Below are 14134 nucleotides of genomic sequence, written 5' to 3' on the forward strand. Positions count from 1 at the left end.
TTACATTATGTTTAATAAAATAGTAGCAAAATGAGTTATGAAATAGCAACAAAAATAATTGTTATCATTACGGAGTAGCAACAAAAATAAACCATAGTTGGGGGTCACCACAACATGAGAACTGTATTAAAGGGTCACAGCCCTAAGAAGGTTGAGAACCACTACTTTAGGGGTACAGAATTGGTAGAAAGACTATATATGGGATTATTAGAATGGCTTACAGGCTGTGGTCCAGCTAGTCCAACAATGTCTATCAGTGGAAGGTCCAAGAATTCAGTAATTGTTCAGCTGAGTCTTTTGAAGCTATTTGAAACTTTAGAAGAGTAGAAGTAACCCAGCCAATGTCAGGAAGGCCAGATTTAAGCTTTGAAGCATCATAGCCGGAAACTACAACATCCTTTAACATTGTCCAGTGTCGAGGCTTTCCGGTCAAAAGCAACCTGGATGTCCCTTGGTAGGCAGATCCCAGGTCATGCTACTCTATTTTGGCTTTGAAGGGGCTGGGAGGACTTTGCAGGGCTTTATTCAGAGGGAAAGTTTATTACTTGGGGCTGTCTGGGGAGGCAGAAGATGCAAGTCAGGGGATTTTCAGTCTTTTCCACAAATGTTCACACAAGTTCGGAAAGCTGGTGCACAGCTGCTTGGATTGAATCCTCCCTTCCTGCCCCGCCAAGAAAGGGTTCTCTGTGTAGCTCTGGCTGTTCTGGAACTCGCTCTGCAGACCAAGCTGGCCTCGAACTCAGATTTGCCTGCCTCTGCCCGAGTGCTGGGATTAAAGGCATGTGCCACCGCCACAGTGGGCTTTAGGATTGAATTTTTAAGAACTGATGCTTGAGCTATAGGAGTCTCTATAAAATGACTGTTAATAAAAATCATCTCAGTGAGGTTGAAAACAGGAGTTGCATCCCAAGAGACCTGAGGAGTCCCTGTGGTGAGGAGGCACAGGTTTGTAACCCCAGAACAAGAGGGTCAGAAATCCAAGGTCATCTTCAGCACATAATGGATTCGAGGCTGGTTTGGGCTATAGGAGACCCTGTCTCAACAATAAACAAAACACAGAGTGATTATGACCCAAAGTAAACAAAGGTGAAAGACCCTCAAGTTCAGAGTAGAAAGGATTGGCCATTTCCTGGGCCCAAAGGCAATTTAAAAAAAAAACGAAGGGGCTTGAGAGGTGGCTCCATTCCCAGCACCCATGTGGGGGTCCGCACCCATCTGTAACTAGTTCCAAGGGATCTGACACACTCTTCTGGCCTTGGACACTGTATGCACATGTACAGACATATATGTCAAAATATGCAGACACAAAATAAAAATTTGAAGGCTGGAGTTGCAAGCAGTACTAATGTGGCTTGGTTGAAGGTGAGTCTGAAGGCAAACTGACCGAGTGCCTGCAGAACCTGTGCAGGATGATGCTGGTATGTCCTGCAGTGGATTCCAGCTGGATGGGAGGGGAGGGTGAAGTCACAGGAAAGGTTATTTCCTTTGGGTGATGGGGAGTCTGAAGGATTTGAGACTGGACTGTTTTCTCTCAGTTTGGACAGCTCTTGGAAACTGAAGGTAAGGGCTGCATAGTGGAGCGCCAGCAGTTCTCAGTCACAGTTATATGGGTGACTGTTCTGTGGAACAGGACTGACAGAGTGCCATGTAAATGACAGGTAAGTTGTGACCTTAACCTTAGGGCACTTAGCTTCAAGTGGCAAACGTGTCTGCACTGAATCCAGGACTCACTTCCAGCAGCTCCAGGTGGTATGCCTGCCTCCCCAGAACCACTTTTTGCTGTGTCCGCTCCATTGCCAAAGCGTCTCTCTGCCTATTGGGCACAAAGCTGGTTGCTAGTAGTGCCAGGCTTTCTATAAACTTAGCAATAGATTGGAAACCCTCAATCTCTCTAGTTCCTTATCTAGTTCCTTATCTGGGGGAACCTTATCTCAGTGATCTGGTTCAGATCATTTGACCAGTCGTAAACCAATCACCATGTATTAGCCAGTTCCTGCTCGTCTGAACATGTGGTTTGAATAGCAAAGAGGCCACTATACAGCTAGAAGACATTTTAGACACTTTTAATTGTATTTCTTGACATAAATGAAGAAACTTGAAATTATTCCTAACCATAAATTTTCAGGAATCAAGGAGAAAAATCTGTATCAAGTAATCCGGAGATGAGGGCTAGAACACAGGAGTCACTCAACATTGGAATGAATGACCATTTTAATTTTGTTTTGGGACAGGGTCTCTCTATAGTCTGACTGTCCTGGAACTTGCTATGTGGGCCAGGCAGGCCTTGAACTAACAGGTCTACCTGCCTCTGCCTCCCAAGTGTTAGGATTAAAGGTGCACCACCGTGCCTGGCCTATAAATGAGCCTGCGTTTAGCTGTTCACTTTAAAGAACAAATCGGGGCCCAACCCACACGGGAGGTGCTGAGTGCAGAGGTACCAGTGCAGTGACGAAGTCCCGCAGGCTACACCAGGCTGCAGGCAGTTACTACTGGGAAGACGGGGTTTTACTCTATTAACGGTATCCCGTGTTTTGCTGGTGATTACTTACCCCTCATGGTGTGTGCTGCTTCCAATCCTACCTATTCTGATGTGTTTTGTTTTGAGCCAGGCTTCAAACTTGATCTATCTAGACCAGGATGGCCTTGAACTCAGAGGTCCGCCTGCCTCTGTCTCTCCAGTGCTGAGATTAAAGGCGTGCGCCACCACCCTCCCATCCCACTTGGTTTTGAGACAGGATCTCTATAGCCCAAACTGGCCTGGAACTCACTACTTAGCCTCGGCTGAACACAAAACAGCCCTGGGATTACGGGTTTCTTCCTCGGCCCGTACGTATGGGGGCTGTGTCCCCTGGAATTTGGAGAAACCCAAAACAAATTTCCATCTCCCACCCCTCATCTAACACCCCCGCCACATCTCATCCCCACTCCTGCCCCTGGTTTAGTTCATCGCTCATCTGGCCTCTGCAGCAGTCTGCCCCCTCCAATTCAGCCCCTCACAAAGAACCCCCTTCCTCACAGGAGCCAGAGTGCTCTAAACGCAAACCTGAGACGACTCCCATTGCTGAGAAGTTCACCGGAACTCCTTTCTGGAAAGAAGCCAGTTCCCCCAGAGCACTGACTGGGATGTCGGGAGGGAGGGAGGCCTGTCCCGCGCACCAGGGGTTCTGGCTGCCTAAGTGGGCGACTGGAGGCGGCGTGGGCGGGGAGGGGCACCCTGCAGTGGAAGCCGCCCTGGCGGGATGGATGGAGGGTCGGCCCTGGCCTGCGGGTTCCGGCTGGCTCCCGCGGGGCGGCCGCGGCCTCCGAGCGGCAGGGGGCGGGCTCGCCCAGGGCGGCGGCTCCGGACGGAGTGCCGGTGTCTTTCCGGCCGCACTGTGACCTCGGGCTGCGGGCTGCGTCGCCGGGCATGGCGGCATGGGGCCCGGCGTCCGCTGCGCCTCTGCTCCGCGGGAGCTACGGGGTGAGCCGGCGGGGCTCGGGCGGAGCTGCGGGGGGCTCAGGCGGCTGTTGTCTGGCTGAGGACGTGAGGGCAAGGCTGGGGCCCTTCCCTGCTCTCATTCATTCTCTCCTGACCTCTGAATCGCACTGGGTGTGCTCTGTGTGTGTGTGTGTGTGTGTGTGTGTGTGTGTGTGTGTGTGTGTGTGTGTGTGTGTGTGTGTGTGTGTGTGTGTGTGTGTGTTGGGGGGGGTACCGGGCTCTCTGAATCTCACTGGGTGTGCTGTGTGTGTGTGTATGTGTTGGGGGGGGGGGTACCGGGCTCAGGTGGGTCGGGGAACAGTCCTGTGTGTGTGTGTTTGTGTGTGTGTGTGTGGTGTGTGTGTTTTTGTGTGTGTGTGTGTGTGTGTGTGTGTGTGTGTGTTGGGGGGGTACCGGGCTCAGGTGGGTCGGGGAACAGTCCTATAAACCGGCACAGTATAGCGAACCTGGGAAAGAAATGCCGCCTTCAGTAGAGGAAAACAGAGGTGGTGTAGCCCCGAGGCCAGGCATTGGTGCTGGGCACTCGGCATGAGCCTGCGTCCTGCAATTGCACACAGAGCAGGCCTCTGACCTTGACCCTCCATGGCCTGCAGCCTGGAGCGGGAGCCCAGCTCTCCTAATCCTCCCACCCTCCGTTGGTTGAGACAGGGTCTCGCATTAAAGCCCTGGCTAGCTTAGAACTTGTGACATTCCTCCTGACTCCTGGAATAAAGTCGTAAGCCACAGTGCCTGGTCTGTCTCTCCCTTTCAGACTCATCTTTGGCTTTATCTCACCCATCTCTTTCTCCTCACTTGCCTGCTGGTCCGGGATCTGCCTCCCGTGCTGAGGAGTTGTGTTGCCCTCAGGACTGCCATCTGGGGTCTTGTCCGTCTGTTGACAGGATGGGTGTGCGAAGATGACCGGCTCCTGAGGATTGTGCAGCGGGAGCCACTGTGCCTCTTAGTGGTTTCACGTCCTGCCTGCCATGCGCGTATGACTCCTATGCTGCTGTCTCAGGAGCACTTCCACCCCGAGACCTTGCCGATGCACCCAGGCGCACAGCCTTGGTTTTGTCCCTGTGTGCAGCACACAGACCATCTGACCAGATCTTTCCTCTGGCCTGCATGTCAGCCAGCTCTTAGGCTTCTTGGCCTGTGTCCAGCAGCCATGTCTCTCTCCTCACTCATTGCTTCAGAGGGCCTGCCTTAGGGTCAGCTCTGGGGCGCTGCTGTAGAGGGGCAGACTCCACCTTGGCCTTTTAAGACTAGCTTATGAGAGAACTGGAAGAAGGCTCGGATGGTAAAGTACTCACAGGGACGATCTGAGTTCAACCCCCAGGACCCCCGGGAGATGGCGGGTGAGAGTGCTCGCTGCCTTTACAGAGGAGTCCAGTTCAGTTTCCAGCCTTCATGTCAGTCAGCTCACCACTGCCTGTAACTCCAGCTCCAGGGGTCTGGATACCCTCATCTAGTCTCTGAAGGCTCTGCATTCATGAGCACAAACTCTTACACACATAATTTCAAGTAAAAATTTAAAAACAAAAGCCAGGTGTGGGGGCACACCCTTGTAATCCCACCGCTGGGGGGGGGGGAGACAGGTGGATCCCTAGGGCTTGCCTGCCAGCCTAGCCTACTTAATGAGCTCCAAGCCAGTGAGAGACTCTGTCTCAAAAAACAAAGTGAGGTCCCTGAGAACAACAGCTGGGCCTGTCCTCTGACCCCGATGCCCACGCACACTCGGGCAACTGCCGACACATAAACATACCGCAGAGACCCAGGATCCAACCCTGAAAGTCTAGAATGGCACCCTGCTCTGGACCTTCAGGGGAGACTAAGGAGTGACTGGGTGGTACCTCTTCAGCACCAGCACTCACCAGCAACCCCAGTGTTTTGCCGGCCCTGACTCCGGCAGACGATCGCTGCACCGGCTCTCAGTTCCACAGGCCTCAACAGACCTCCTCTTTGTTGTCACAGCTCCCTCTGCTGCACTGTATACACCGGATGTTTGCCTCCCAGACTGAGGGGGAGCTCAAGGTGACTCAGATTCTCAAAGAAAAGTTTCCCCGAGCCACAGCTATCAAAGTCACAGACATCTCAGGTGAGGCTTTCTTCTATCTTCTCTGTGGAGCCTTGCTGATGCTTTTTGAGTTTTTGCCTGGGGAGAGGCTGAATTCAAAAGGCTGGGAGGAGGGGACCTGCCATAGTGACTTCTTCATAAGTCAAAAGGCTGGGAGGAGGGGACCTGCCATAGTGACTTCTTCATAAGTCAAAAGGCTGGGAGGAGGGGACCTGCCATAGTGACTTCTCCATTAGTCAAAAGGCTGGGAGGAGGGGACCTGCCATAGTGACTTCTCCCTATGTGTTGCTTTGGGCCAGATGGAGATGGGGACTTAGAAACATGGGAGGGATGATAATGAGTATTCAAAGACGGGTAATACCTGGGGGGGGGCGCTCACCAACCTAAGACAGAGCACCTTTGTGGCCTGGGCAGGCATCTCCTTGACGGGTAAGGTGACCTGCTGATGTCCCATGCAACCAAAGTCAGAAGCTCATTTATTAGCAAAAGGGGGACCTGTAGGGCCCTGACCCCTGTTTTGGGTAACTGTTGCCTTGCTTGCTGACCTTGACCTTGATATCCTCCCTGTGCTAATTCCCTCCAGGGTTTCACCCTCCTGAATGCTTAAGGGAAGTTCTTTGTGTCTGTGTATCCTGCATAATGGGCATTAATAGCTTAGATGCAAGATTGTAAAACATCAGTAGCGAACTTCTGCCCTCCGGGGTTCTCCCATTGTGCTGTAAGCCTGATTTAAGACCTCCTTCCTCCTTCAATAACCGGCATTCGGTTATTTAAAAAAAAAAAAAAAGAAAGAAAAAAGAAACATCGGAGGGAAACCACAAAGATAAAGGCCTGGCTGAGAACTCGGTTACCAGACTAGTCCTGCTCAGATGAGGTCCCTCTTGTCGATCAGCAAGCCTGTCCCTGTACAGGCACCAAAAGCTCAGGACACAGTCTCTCATGTTTTAGACAGACCTTGTTACCTGTTCACCCCAGTTCTTCTGACACCCTACAATGGAGAGCTAGGATGGGTCCAAGGTGGATTTTGTCTACTACCCTACTTATCCAGAGTCAAGCCCAAAGCAGCCAAGGGGAACAGGAGGACCAGAGGCAGAATCAGGACCCAGGGCAGACTTTCCAAGCCCAGGCTGGCCCTGCTCTCCTCAGGCCACCTCTGCACCTCGGAATGTCTGGCTGGCGGTTGTTGGTCAAGGCCAGGCTGGAGGTGCGGCTTCTGCGCTAGAAGCCGAGGGAAGATGGGGACTTTATCCAGACACACCCTGAGAGGGACGCAGGTGCAGGCAGCCAGATAGGAGCCAGCTCTGCACTGGCCTGCAGGGAAGGCACCCTGACTTCGCCGGTGCCTGGGTTGGGAGAGCATTCAGAAACATCTTTTATTGGACTGGGGATGTGGCTCAGTTGGAGTGCTTGCCTAGCATGTGCAAAGGCCCAGGTTTGAATCCCAGAAACAGAAAATTGAGTGAGCGTGCTGTGCTGGCTCGAAGTCAAGGTCATCTTTGACTTTGTGGAGAATTTGAGGTCTGACGGTGTGAGACCCTGACTTAAAAAACACAAAGAAGGGTGTTTTATTGTATGTCAGTGAGGACTCTGAGGGCATTCTTTGTGGTGGGAAAGCATGGTTGCCTAAGCTTGAAATGGTTGGTTACATTGTGTCCAGTCACGAAGGGGGTGGGGGGAGGGAGAGGGAGGGAGGGAGGGAGGGAGGGAGGGAGGGAGGGAGGGAGAGAGAGAGGGGGGGTGGAGGGAGAGAGGGAGGGAGAGAGAGAGAGAGAGAGAGAGATATGCTGGTGCTCAGCTCTATTTTCCTTCAGTCCAGGTCTCCAGTTTATAGGGGTGAGTTATCCCAATCTAGAAACTTCCTCACAGACATACCCAGAAGGTTTGTCTCCTAAGTGATAAGAGATTCTGTCAAGTTGATAGTCACTATCAACCATCATTGGTGGGACTACAATATGATTGGCTGAAAACTTAGGATAATTTTGTACTTTTTAACACGTCTGTGGAAGGTGGTAATACTGAAATTGACCTTCCCACCATCTCCCGTGGCTTACCAAGAGAGAATGTTCTGCCTCCCAATGCTTCCTGATCACACTTGACAGCTGTGGGGAGCAGAGGCACCTTGCAGACAGGAGAGAACATTTGGGTCAAGGCTGCCTGCCAGGAGCGAATGGCAAGATCGGAAACTGTGATCTTACCTACACCTGTTAGCAGGATGCTGTCAGGACACCCCTTTCTTGGGACTGTCTGGTACTTGAGGATGCGTGAGTCTGCTACCATCTGTTGTAACGGAAACGCCGTTGACTTTGTTTCAGGAGGCTGCGGGGCGATGTACGAGATTAAAATTGAGTCAGAAGAATTTAAAGAGAAGAGGACTGTCCAGCAGCACCAGATGGTCAATCAGGTCAGTGGCTGCTGACGGTCCTTTTCCCTCTGGCCTTCAGCAGCTGAGGGCACGGCAGAGGGCATGGTGGCTAGCACCGTCGGTCCCGGAGAGAGCAAGGCAGCCATTAGAATGTGTCAGGACCACAGGACTTTAACCCTAGAAATACAAAGATCAGAGAGTCACTAGGTTGAGATTTGGAGCAAATGTAAATTCATCCAGAACTGAAAATAAGCCACCCAATTGTTATCTTTCAACCTCTTTTCTAATACTAATACCGTTTACTGTTTCTTTGGTTTGGGTTTTTGTTAAGATTTTAAAGAGGGTCTCATGAAGCCCAGGCTAGCCCCAAACTCATTATGTAGGTGAGGACGGTCTTGTGCTTCTGATTACTTTTGACTCCACCTTCCAAGTGCTGGGGTGTGTACCACCGTGCCTGGCTTATGAGGTCTGGGGACCAAACTTGCACTCCCGGTGAGAGCTCTTCTACTGAGCTCTACCCCAGCCTTGTTGAGGTATTTTTAAAGAGCAGGTCTCACTGGTCTCAAACTTACTATACAGCTGAGGGTGACTTTGAACTTCCGATCTTTCTGCACCTCCCAGATGCTGGGTTTCTAGGTGTGCACCACCACGCCCAGTGAATGAGGTGCTGAGGGCGGAACCCAGGGCTTCGTGTACGCCAGGCAAGTGCTCTGCTGACTGTGGTAGAGCCTCAGCCCTTGTTAGGGATTTTCAAGACGGGTGACCATCTGATGCTGACCCTCCTGGGCAGGGTCACAGACGTGCTCCACTGTGCAGGCCCACTCAGTGTTTTCGCCTGTCACAAGCACAGACAGCGCGCTAAGTGACATGCTTTTGTAGATTCTGGTATGTGTTCCTCAGTTGGAACCTATTCCAGCCCTGACTCCGGGCCTTTGTCTCCGAAGTCACCCCTGGGGACATCTGCATCTGGTGTCACTCTCAGATGACATCTGCATCTGGTGCTCTCAGCTGGTTTAGTTCTGGAAAAGCAGAGTTCTGGCCATCAACCCCTTTGAGTCCACACACCCTTACAGTCATTGGAGGGCCCTCCGTCCCTCGGCCGTCACCCTCCCAGCTGGCTGTTAGGCTGTTGGTCTTTCTCATCTGGACCTTGGCCCTGATTGGACCCCTGGCCTAGGTTCGCTCCTGCATCCAACTCAAAAGCTGCTTCGCATCCTCCTGGCTGGACCCCAAAGCCCCTCCACTTTCTGACTCCCTCTTTTTAAAATCGTGTATTCTACATTACTTTTAGGGGTGGGGCACACAGGCTGCCGCACATATGTGGTTAGAGCAGATTTTTGCCTTCCACTGTGTGGGTCCTCAGGATTTGAACCTAGGTAGTCAGGCTTGCAAGGCATCTTTACCCATTGGACCATCCCACCTACCTTCCAACAACTCCTTCCAGCTGCTGCTGATTCTGACTTGTGCCCTGGATACGTGCACCTCTGACATGTCAGCCGTTTGACGTTCTCACGCCCTTGGCTGTGGCAAGCTGGTGGTTTGAGAGGCAGGCTGTGATGGGCAGCAGCCAGAGGCCCCTCGCGATTCTGGCCAGCTGTGTGTGGTCTCCAGGCTTAGAGAGCAGGTAGATAGGTGAGGGAAGCCCTGGCCGCGGCTCTCCCCACAGCCTGTGGGACTTGGGTTTTCCTGTGGGACTTGGGTTTTGTTCTCAAACTCATACGCTGCCTGGTGTGACTGGGCCCCTGGGTGCTATTAACCTGCACGCATCCCTTGGCCTGCAGCTACAGTTGCTCCTTTCTAGGTTGTGACCCCGAGGAAGTTACTCACCTTCCCTGTGCCCACAGCACCTGAGAACACATGCTCAGCCCTCCTTAGATGTGTGCACTCTAGGCTAGCTTCCAGACAGTTCTCCTGTTTCCCCTCCCATATCGCTGTAGCAAGGCCAGGATTACAGATGTGTGCCACATCTGGCCTACATAGCTTCTGGGGATCAACTGCAAACTGTCAGGCTTGCTTAGCAAGAGCTCTTCCCTGGTGATCCATCTTCCCGACCCCACAGTGACAGTTGCTGGCCTTGACTTCTTTTTCTGGGGCTCTGTTCTTCACCATCGTCCCTAACTTTTTCCTCGGTGTCCCCAATACCTAGTGTGACACTGTGCACGGCCGTGGTCGAACACGCTTATCCAAGCTGCAGCTTTTTATTTATTTACTTATTTTCAAGACAAGACAAGGATTCTCTGTGTAGCCCTGGCTGCTCTGGAACTCCCTCTGTAGACCTTGAACTCAGAAATCTGCCTGCCTCTGCCTCCTGAGTGCTGGGATTAAAGGCGTGCGCCCCCACCGCCTGGCAGTGTCTCATGGTTCAGGCTGGCCTTGAACTCACTGTGTGACCGAGGCCAACCTTGAACTGCTCTATTTTTATGTGTTGCTAAGCACTGGGGACTGAACACAGTGCATGATCTGCAGCCCCATCACTGATCCTCCTGCTCCCACACTTAGGGTACTTTAGTCAGGTCCCACCCCCTCCCCCAGAGCCTCAGTTTCCTCAACCCTAAAGTGACTTCGTCAGCGGTTTCGTCAGTGATTCCTCTGTGGCTGTAGCAGGTGACATGTGACACTGATGTGTGTTGAGGAGCCTTGGGAGGCTTCACGGAGGTCAGGGGGAGGTGTTGGGGAGAGGAAGTGTGCACACGACAAAGCTGGAAAGCCTCAAAGTGTCCAGAATCCAAAACCTGTCACCTGAAGGTCTGACTGGGCCACCTAGCTAGAACTAGCCCGGCTGCAGAGACAGAAATAGCCACTAGGGGGCATCCTGGGCCTGTGATGAAGCCTTTTCCAAGGTCCTTTCTGTTTGCAAAGTCTCCATTGAATACAGAGTTGGCCTAGGTAGGGCCAGTTATTTGCTGACTTTGGGTCAGGGGTACTCAGTGTTGTTTTAACTGCACAACCCAGGTAGGGGAGTCTGTCTGTGTGCTGTAGGTGAGAGAGAGAGAGAGAGAGAGAGAGAGAGAGAGAGAGAGAGAGAGAGAGAGAGAGAGAGAGAGAATGAGAATGAGAATGAGAATGAGAATGAGAATATATAGAGAGAGTATGTGTGTGTGTGTGTGTGTGTGTGTGTGAGAGAGCTGTAGGCTCAGGGTCTTCTTATATTATATTGCTGGGCGGGACTTGAACTCCTGAGCTCAAGTTACCACCCTGCCTTCCCCGGGTGACTGGGCTCTAGGTGTGCAGCAAACATAAGTGTTTTTTTTTTTTGTTGTTTTCTCCAGGCAGGGCTTCTCTGTGTAACCTTGGCTGTCCTGGAACTTGCTCTGTAGGCCAGGCTCAAGCTGGCCCAGAACTCACAGAGATCCACCTGCCTCTGCCTCCCTGCGTGCTGGGATTAAAACCAAGTGCCACCACCACCTGGCTATCAACTTAAATATTACTGAATAAAAACAATTATAAAGGGAGCTGGTGTGTGGTGGTGGATACCTCTGACCCCAACACTCTGCATTGGAGGACTGTGGTCTACAATAGCAAGTTCCAGGCCAGCCAGAGCTATATAAAAATTATAAAGGGGGCTGGGGAAAGGCTTAGAGGGTCAAGGGCTTGTGTGTCAGTGTGAGGACCTGAGTGTGGATTCCCAGAACCCACACTGTGACCACACTCAGCATTAATATCAGTTCTGGGTGATCTCAGGGCCTGGAAGACAGAAGCATGGAATCCCTGGAGCAAGCTGGCTAGTTGACTGGCCAAAACAGCAGCTTCCACCGGGATCTATAAAGTGGAGGGTGGTCAAGGAAGACACCCAGTGTCAACCTCAGGCCTCCAGTCACGTGGACACACGCATGCACACGTACACACATGCAAGCGTGCACACAGACACACACCACACACACACAGGCAAAGAATATTTTGAAGGAAAAACTGCTTCAACAAAGCATGTACGGACTGTGTAGAACACTCTGTAGCCAGTGTAAAGACAAGACCTGACTGTGACATCTCTTCCTCAGGCACTAAAAGAAGAGATCAAGGGGATGCACGGCCTTCGGATATTTACCTCTGTCCCCAAGTGCTGACGGCGCCCCAGCCACGTGACTGCTGATGCTGGAAACCTCGAGTGCGCTTCGAGCTCAGCCATCTTCCAGGAAAATCCCTGCCAAAAAATGTATCTATTTTTGTTCATAGACATTTATGTATTATAATTATAGGAGATGTGTTATCTATCTAGAGGTTAATTAAAGACCACAGATGCCTACTGCTCACAGCAGGCGCGAGTCCTGCTTCAGGCCCCGCCTCTCAGAAGTGCATCCTTTGTTTGCCATGGTCCATCTCTTCATGGTTCCTCCTGCTACCGGACACAGAGTAGAGGCCGCTGAGTTTTGGTTGTTTTTGTTTGAGACAGGGCTCTGGCTGGCCTGGAACTATTAGATCAGGCTAGCTTGAACTAACAGATGGGCCTGCCTCTGCCTCCCTGCTGCTTGGATGAAAGGCATGTCACCACGCCCGACCCCAGATTTTTTGGTTCTGTGAAGAAGGGTTAAGAACTTTTCCCTCCCCTACTACTTCTCCAAGAATGACGAGGAAGCCCTGGCTCGTCATGCTCTGGAGAGGAGCTGAGGAACGGCATGCCTAGCCCGGGGTTTGAAGGCCCCCAGTCTCTGCGTCGGGCAGGCGGTGAGTTGGCCAGGATCTGCGCTCTCGGCCAGGCTTGCCAGCCACACATGCTCACCCTGGACTCTGGGAGTGAGTGACTTGAGAAGCTGGGGCAGCCATCCTGGACACCAGGGCTACGAAGTCTGGTGTTCTGCGTGGAAGTTCCCATGCCACAAAACCAAAGTTGACTTCACGTTGACTTCACCTTGCCAATCTTCCCAGTCATACCCTAATACCAAATCCGGACCCCCCCCCCCCCCCCCGGGTGTCCTCAAGCTGTTACAGTTAGCCCACATTAGATCCTGGCACTGGCTATGGACCACTCACAGACACCTTGTCCCCATGGGCAGGGGTGTGCTGGAACAGGACCACAGCAGAGCCCTCCAAAGCTGGGGCCCAGACAGTTTGTCACACTAAATTTGGAAGGATAAGTTCTTATGTGCCACACACAGGGCAGATGCCCAGAACACCTCTAGACTCAGCTGGTAAGTGCCTGTCGCCAAGCCTGAGTTCTGTCCCCAGTACTCACAGCAGAAGGAAAGAACCAGCGTGTGTCACTTTTCTCTGTCCTCCACGTGTGCGCCGTGGCACCGTGTGAGTGCGCACACACACCACACTAGGTGTGGTGGCACGTGTCTTTAATCCCATCACTTCGGGGGCAGAGGCAGATGAATCTCCGAGTTCAAGGCTAGCCTGGTGTACATAGTCAATTCCAGAAGAGCCAGGGCTTTGTGGAGAGACCCTGCCTCAAAAAAAGAAAAAGCTATTCGCTGGGGGTGTGGGGGCTGGGCGGGCGGGCAGAAGCCACACTGAAGGTGCTGACGAGTCCTGCAGGGAGCCCCGGGTTTGCAGCAGGCACTGACCGTCCCTTTAGGAAGAGTCAGAATTCAGAGCTAAGGCACGGAGTTGGCCACTGAATCTGAACCCTGGGGAGCCAGCTTCTGGAAACATAAGAATAAAGCAGGTCCTGGGGCTGGGGGTCAGTCACCCCGCAGCCTCTGCTGTCCATCCTGGATCCAGATCCAGCTCTGGCACACAGCCACGGAGCACCATGCAGCAGCCCAGAGTCACCAGGGAGACCAGGGCAAGACACGACGACGACGACTTTGTACAGCCTTGGTACCGGCAGGCACACTCGAGGCCAGGCAGCCAAAGGGTCTCGGAGGGAAGGCCTGCAGGGTGTCCACTGTTTGGACACAGCAACCCCATGCTGTGACCTATAAACTTCACCCTCGAGAACCATGGGCTGGGTCATAAGAAAATTGCTGCGCCCGGGAGGTGGCTCGGCAGGCGCTAGCCGGCCACCGAGCCTGATGGTCCAACACCTGTGCTGGATCCCCACAACTCACACGGTGGAAGGGAAAAACTCCTGGAAGTGAGCCTCTAACCTTTACACACTCAACCATGGCACACATCTCTCCCAGTGCCCCCTCCCCCCACCGCCCACCCCAAATATAATAAAGGGGGGGAAAAAAGGAAAAATTTCAAAAAGCCTGTCATGATTTAAATCCATGACTTCGGGTCACATTTAGGGATGCATGTGGCCCACAGGCTGTGGGTTGCCCGTGTCTGGTAGGCAGTGTTGTGAAGTGATTCTCTT

At 52.5% G+C, this 14134-nt stretch overlaps 1 protein-coding gene across 1 annotated transcript; it reads left to right on the top strand.

Moving 5' to 3' along the window:
• Positions 1-3325: 3325 nt before the first annotated feature.
• Positions 3326-12145, top strand: Bola3 (bolA family member 3). The gene is made up of 4 exons (XM_076567017.1): positions 3326-3460; positions 5432-5555; positions 7847-7935; positions 11892-12145. Exons 1-4 carry the CDS (start codon positions 3407-3409, stop codon positions 11955-11957), a joined length of 333 nt encoding a protein of 110 aa, XP_076423132.1. The 5' UTR covers positions 3326-3406; the 3' UTR covers positions 11958-12145.
• The last annotated feature ends 1989 nt before the right edge of the window (positions 12146-14134 follow it).

Source organism: Peromyscus maniculatus, chromosome 3, assembly GCF_049852395.1.
Source record: "Peromyscus maniculatus bairdii isolate BWxNUB_F1_BW_parent chromosome 3, HU_Pman_BW_mat_3.1, whole genome shotgun sequence".
Lineage (NCBI taxonomy): Eukaryota > Metazoa > Chordata > Mammalia > Rodentia > Cricetidae > Peromyscus > Peromyscus maniculatus.

Excerpts from the sequence above, each read along its gene's own strand:
- Bola3 (XM_076567017.1), top strand. The coding sequence starts at position 3,407 with ATGGCGGCATGGGGCCCGGCGTCCGCTGCGCCTCTGCTCCGCGGGAGC. Across the intron at positions 3,461-5,431 it reads TGCTCCGCGGGAGCTACGGG|CTCCCTCTGCTGCACTGTAT; the intron begins GTGAGCCGGCGG and ends TTGTTGTCACAG. Across the intron at positions 5,556-7,846 it reads CAAAGTCACAGACATCTCAG|GAGGCTGCGGGGCGATGTAC; the intron begins GTGAGGCTTTCT and ends ACTTTGTTTCAG.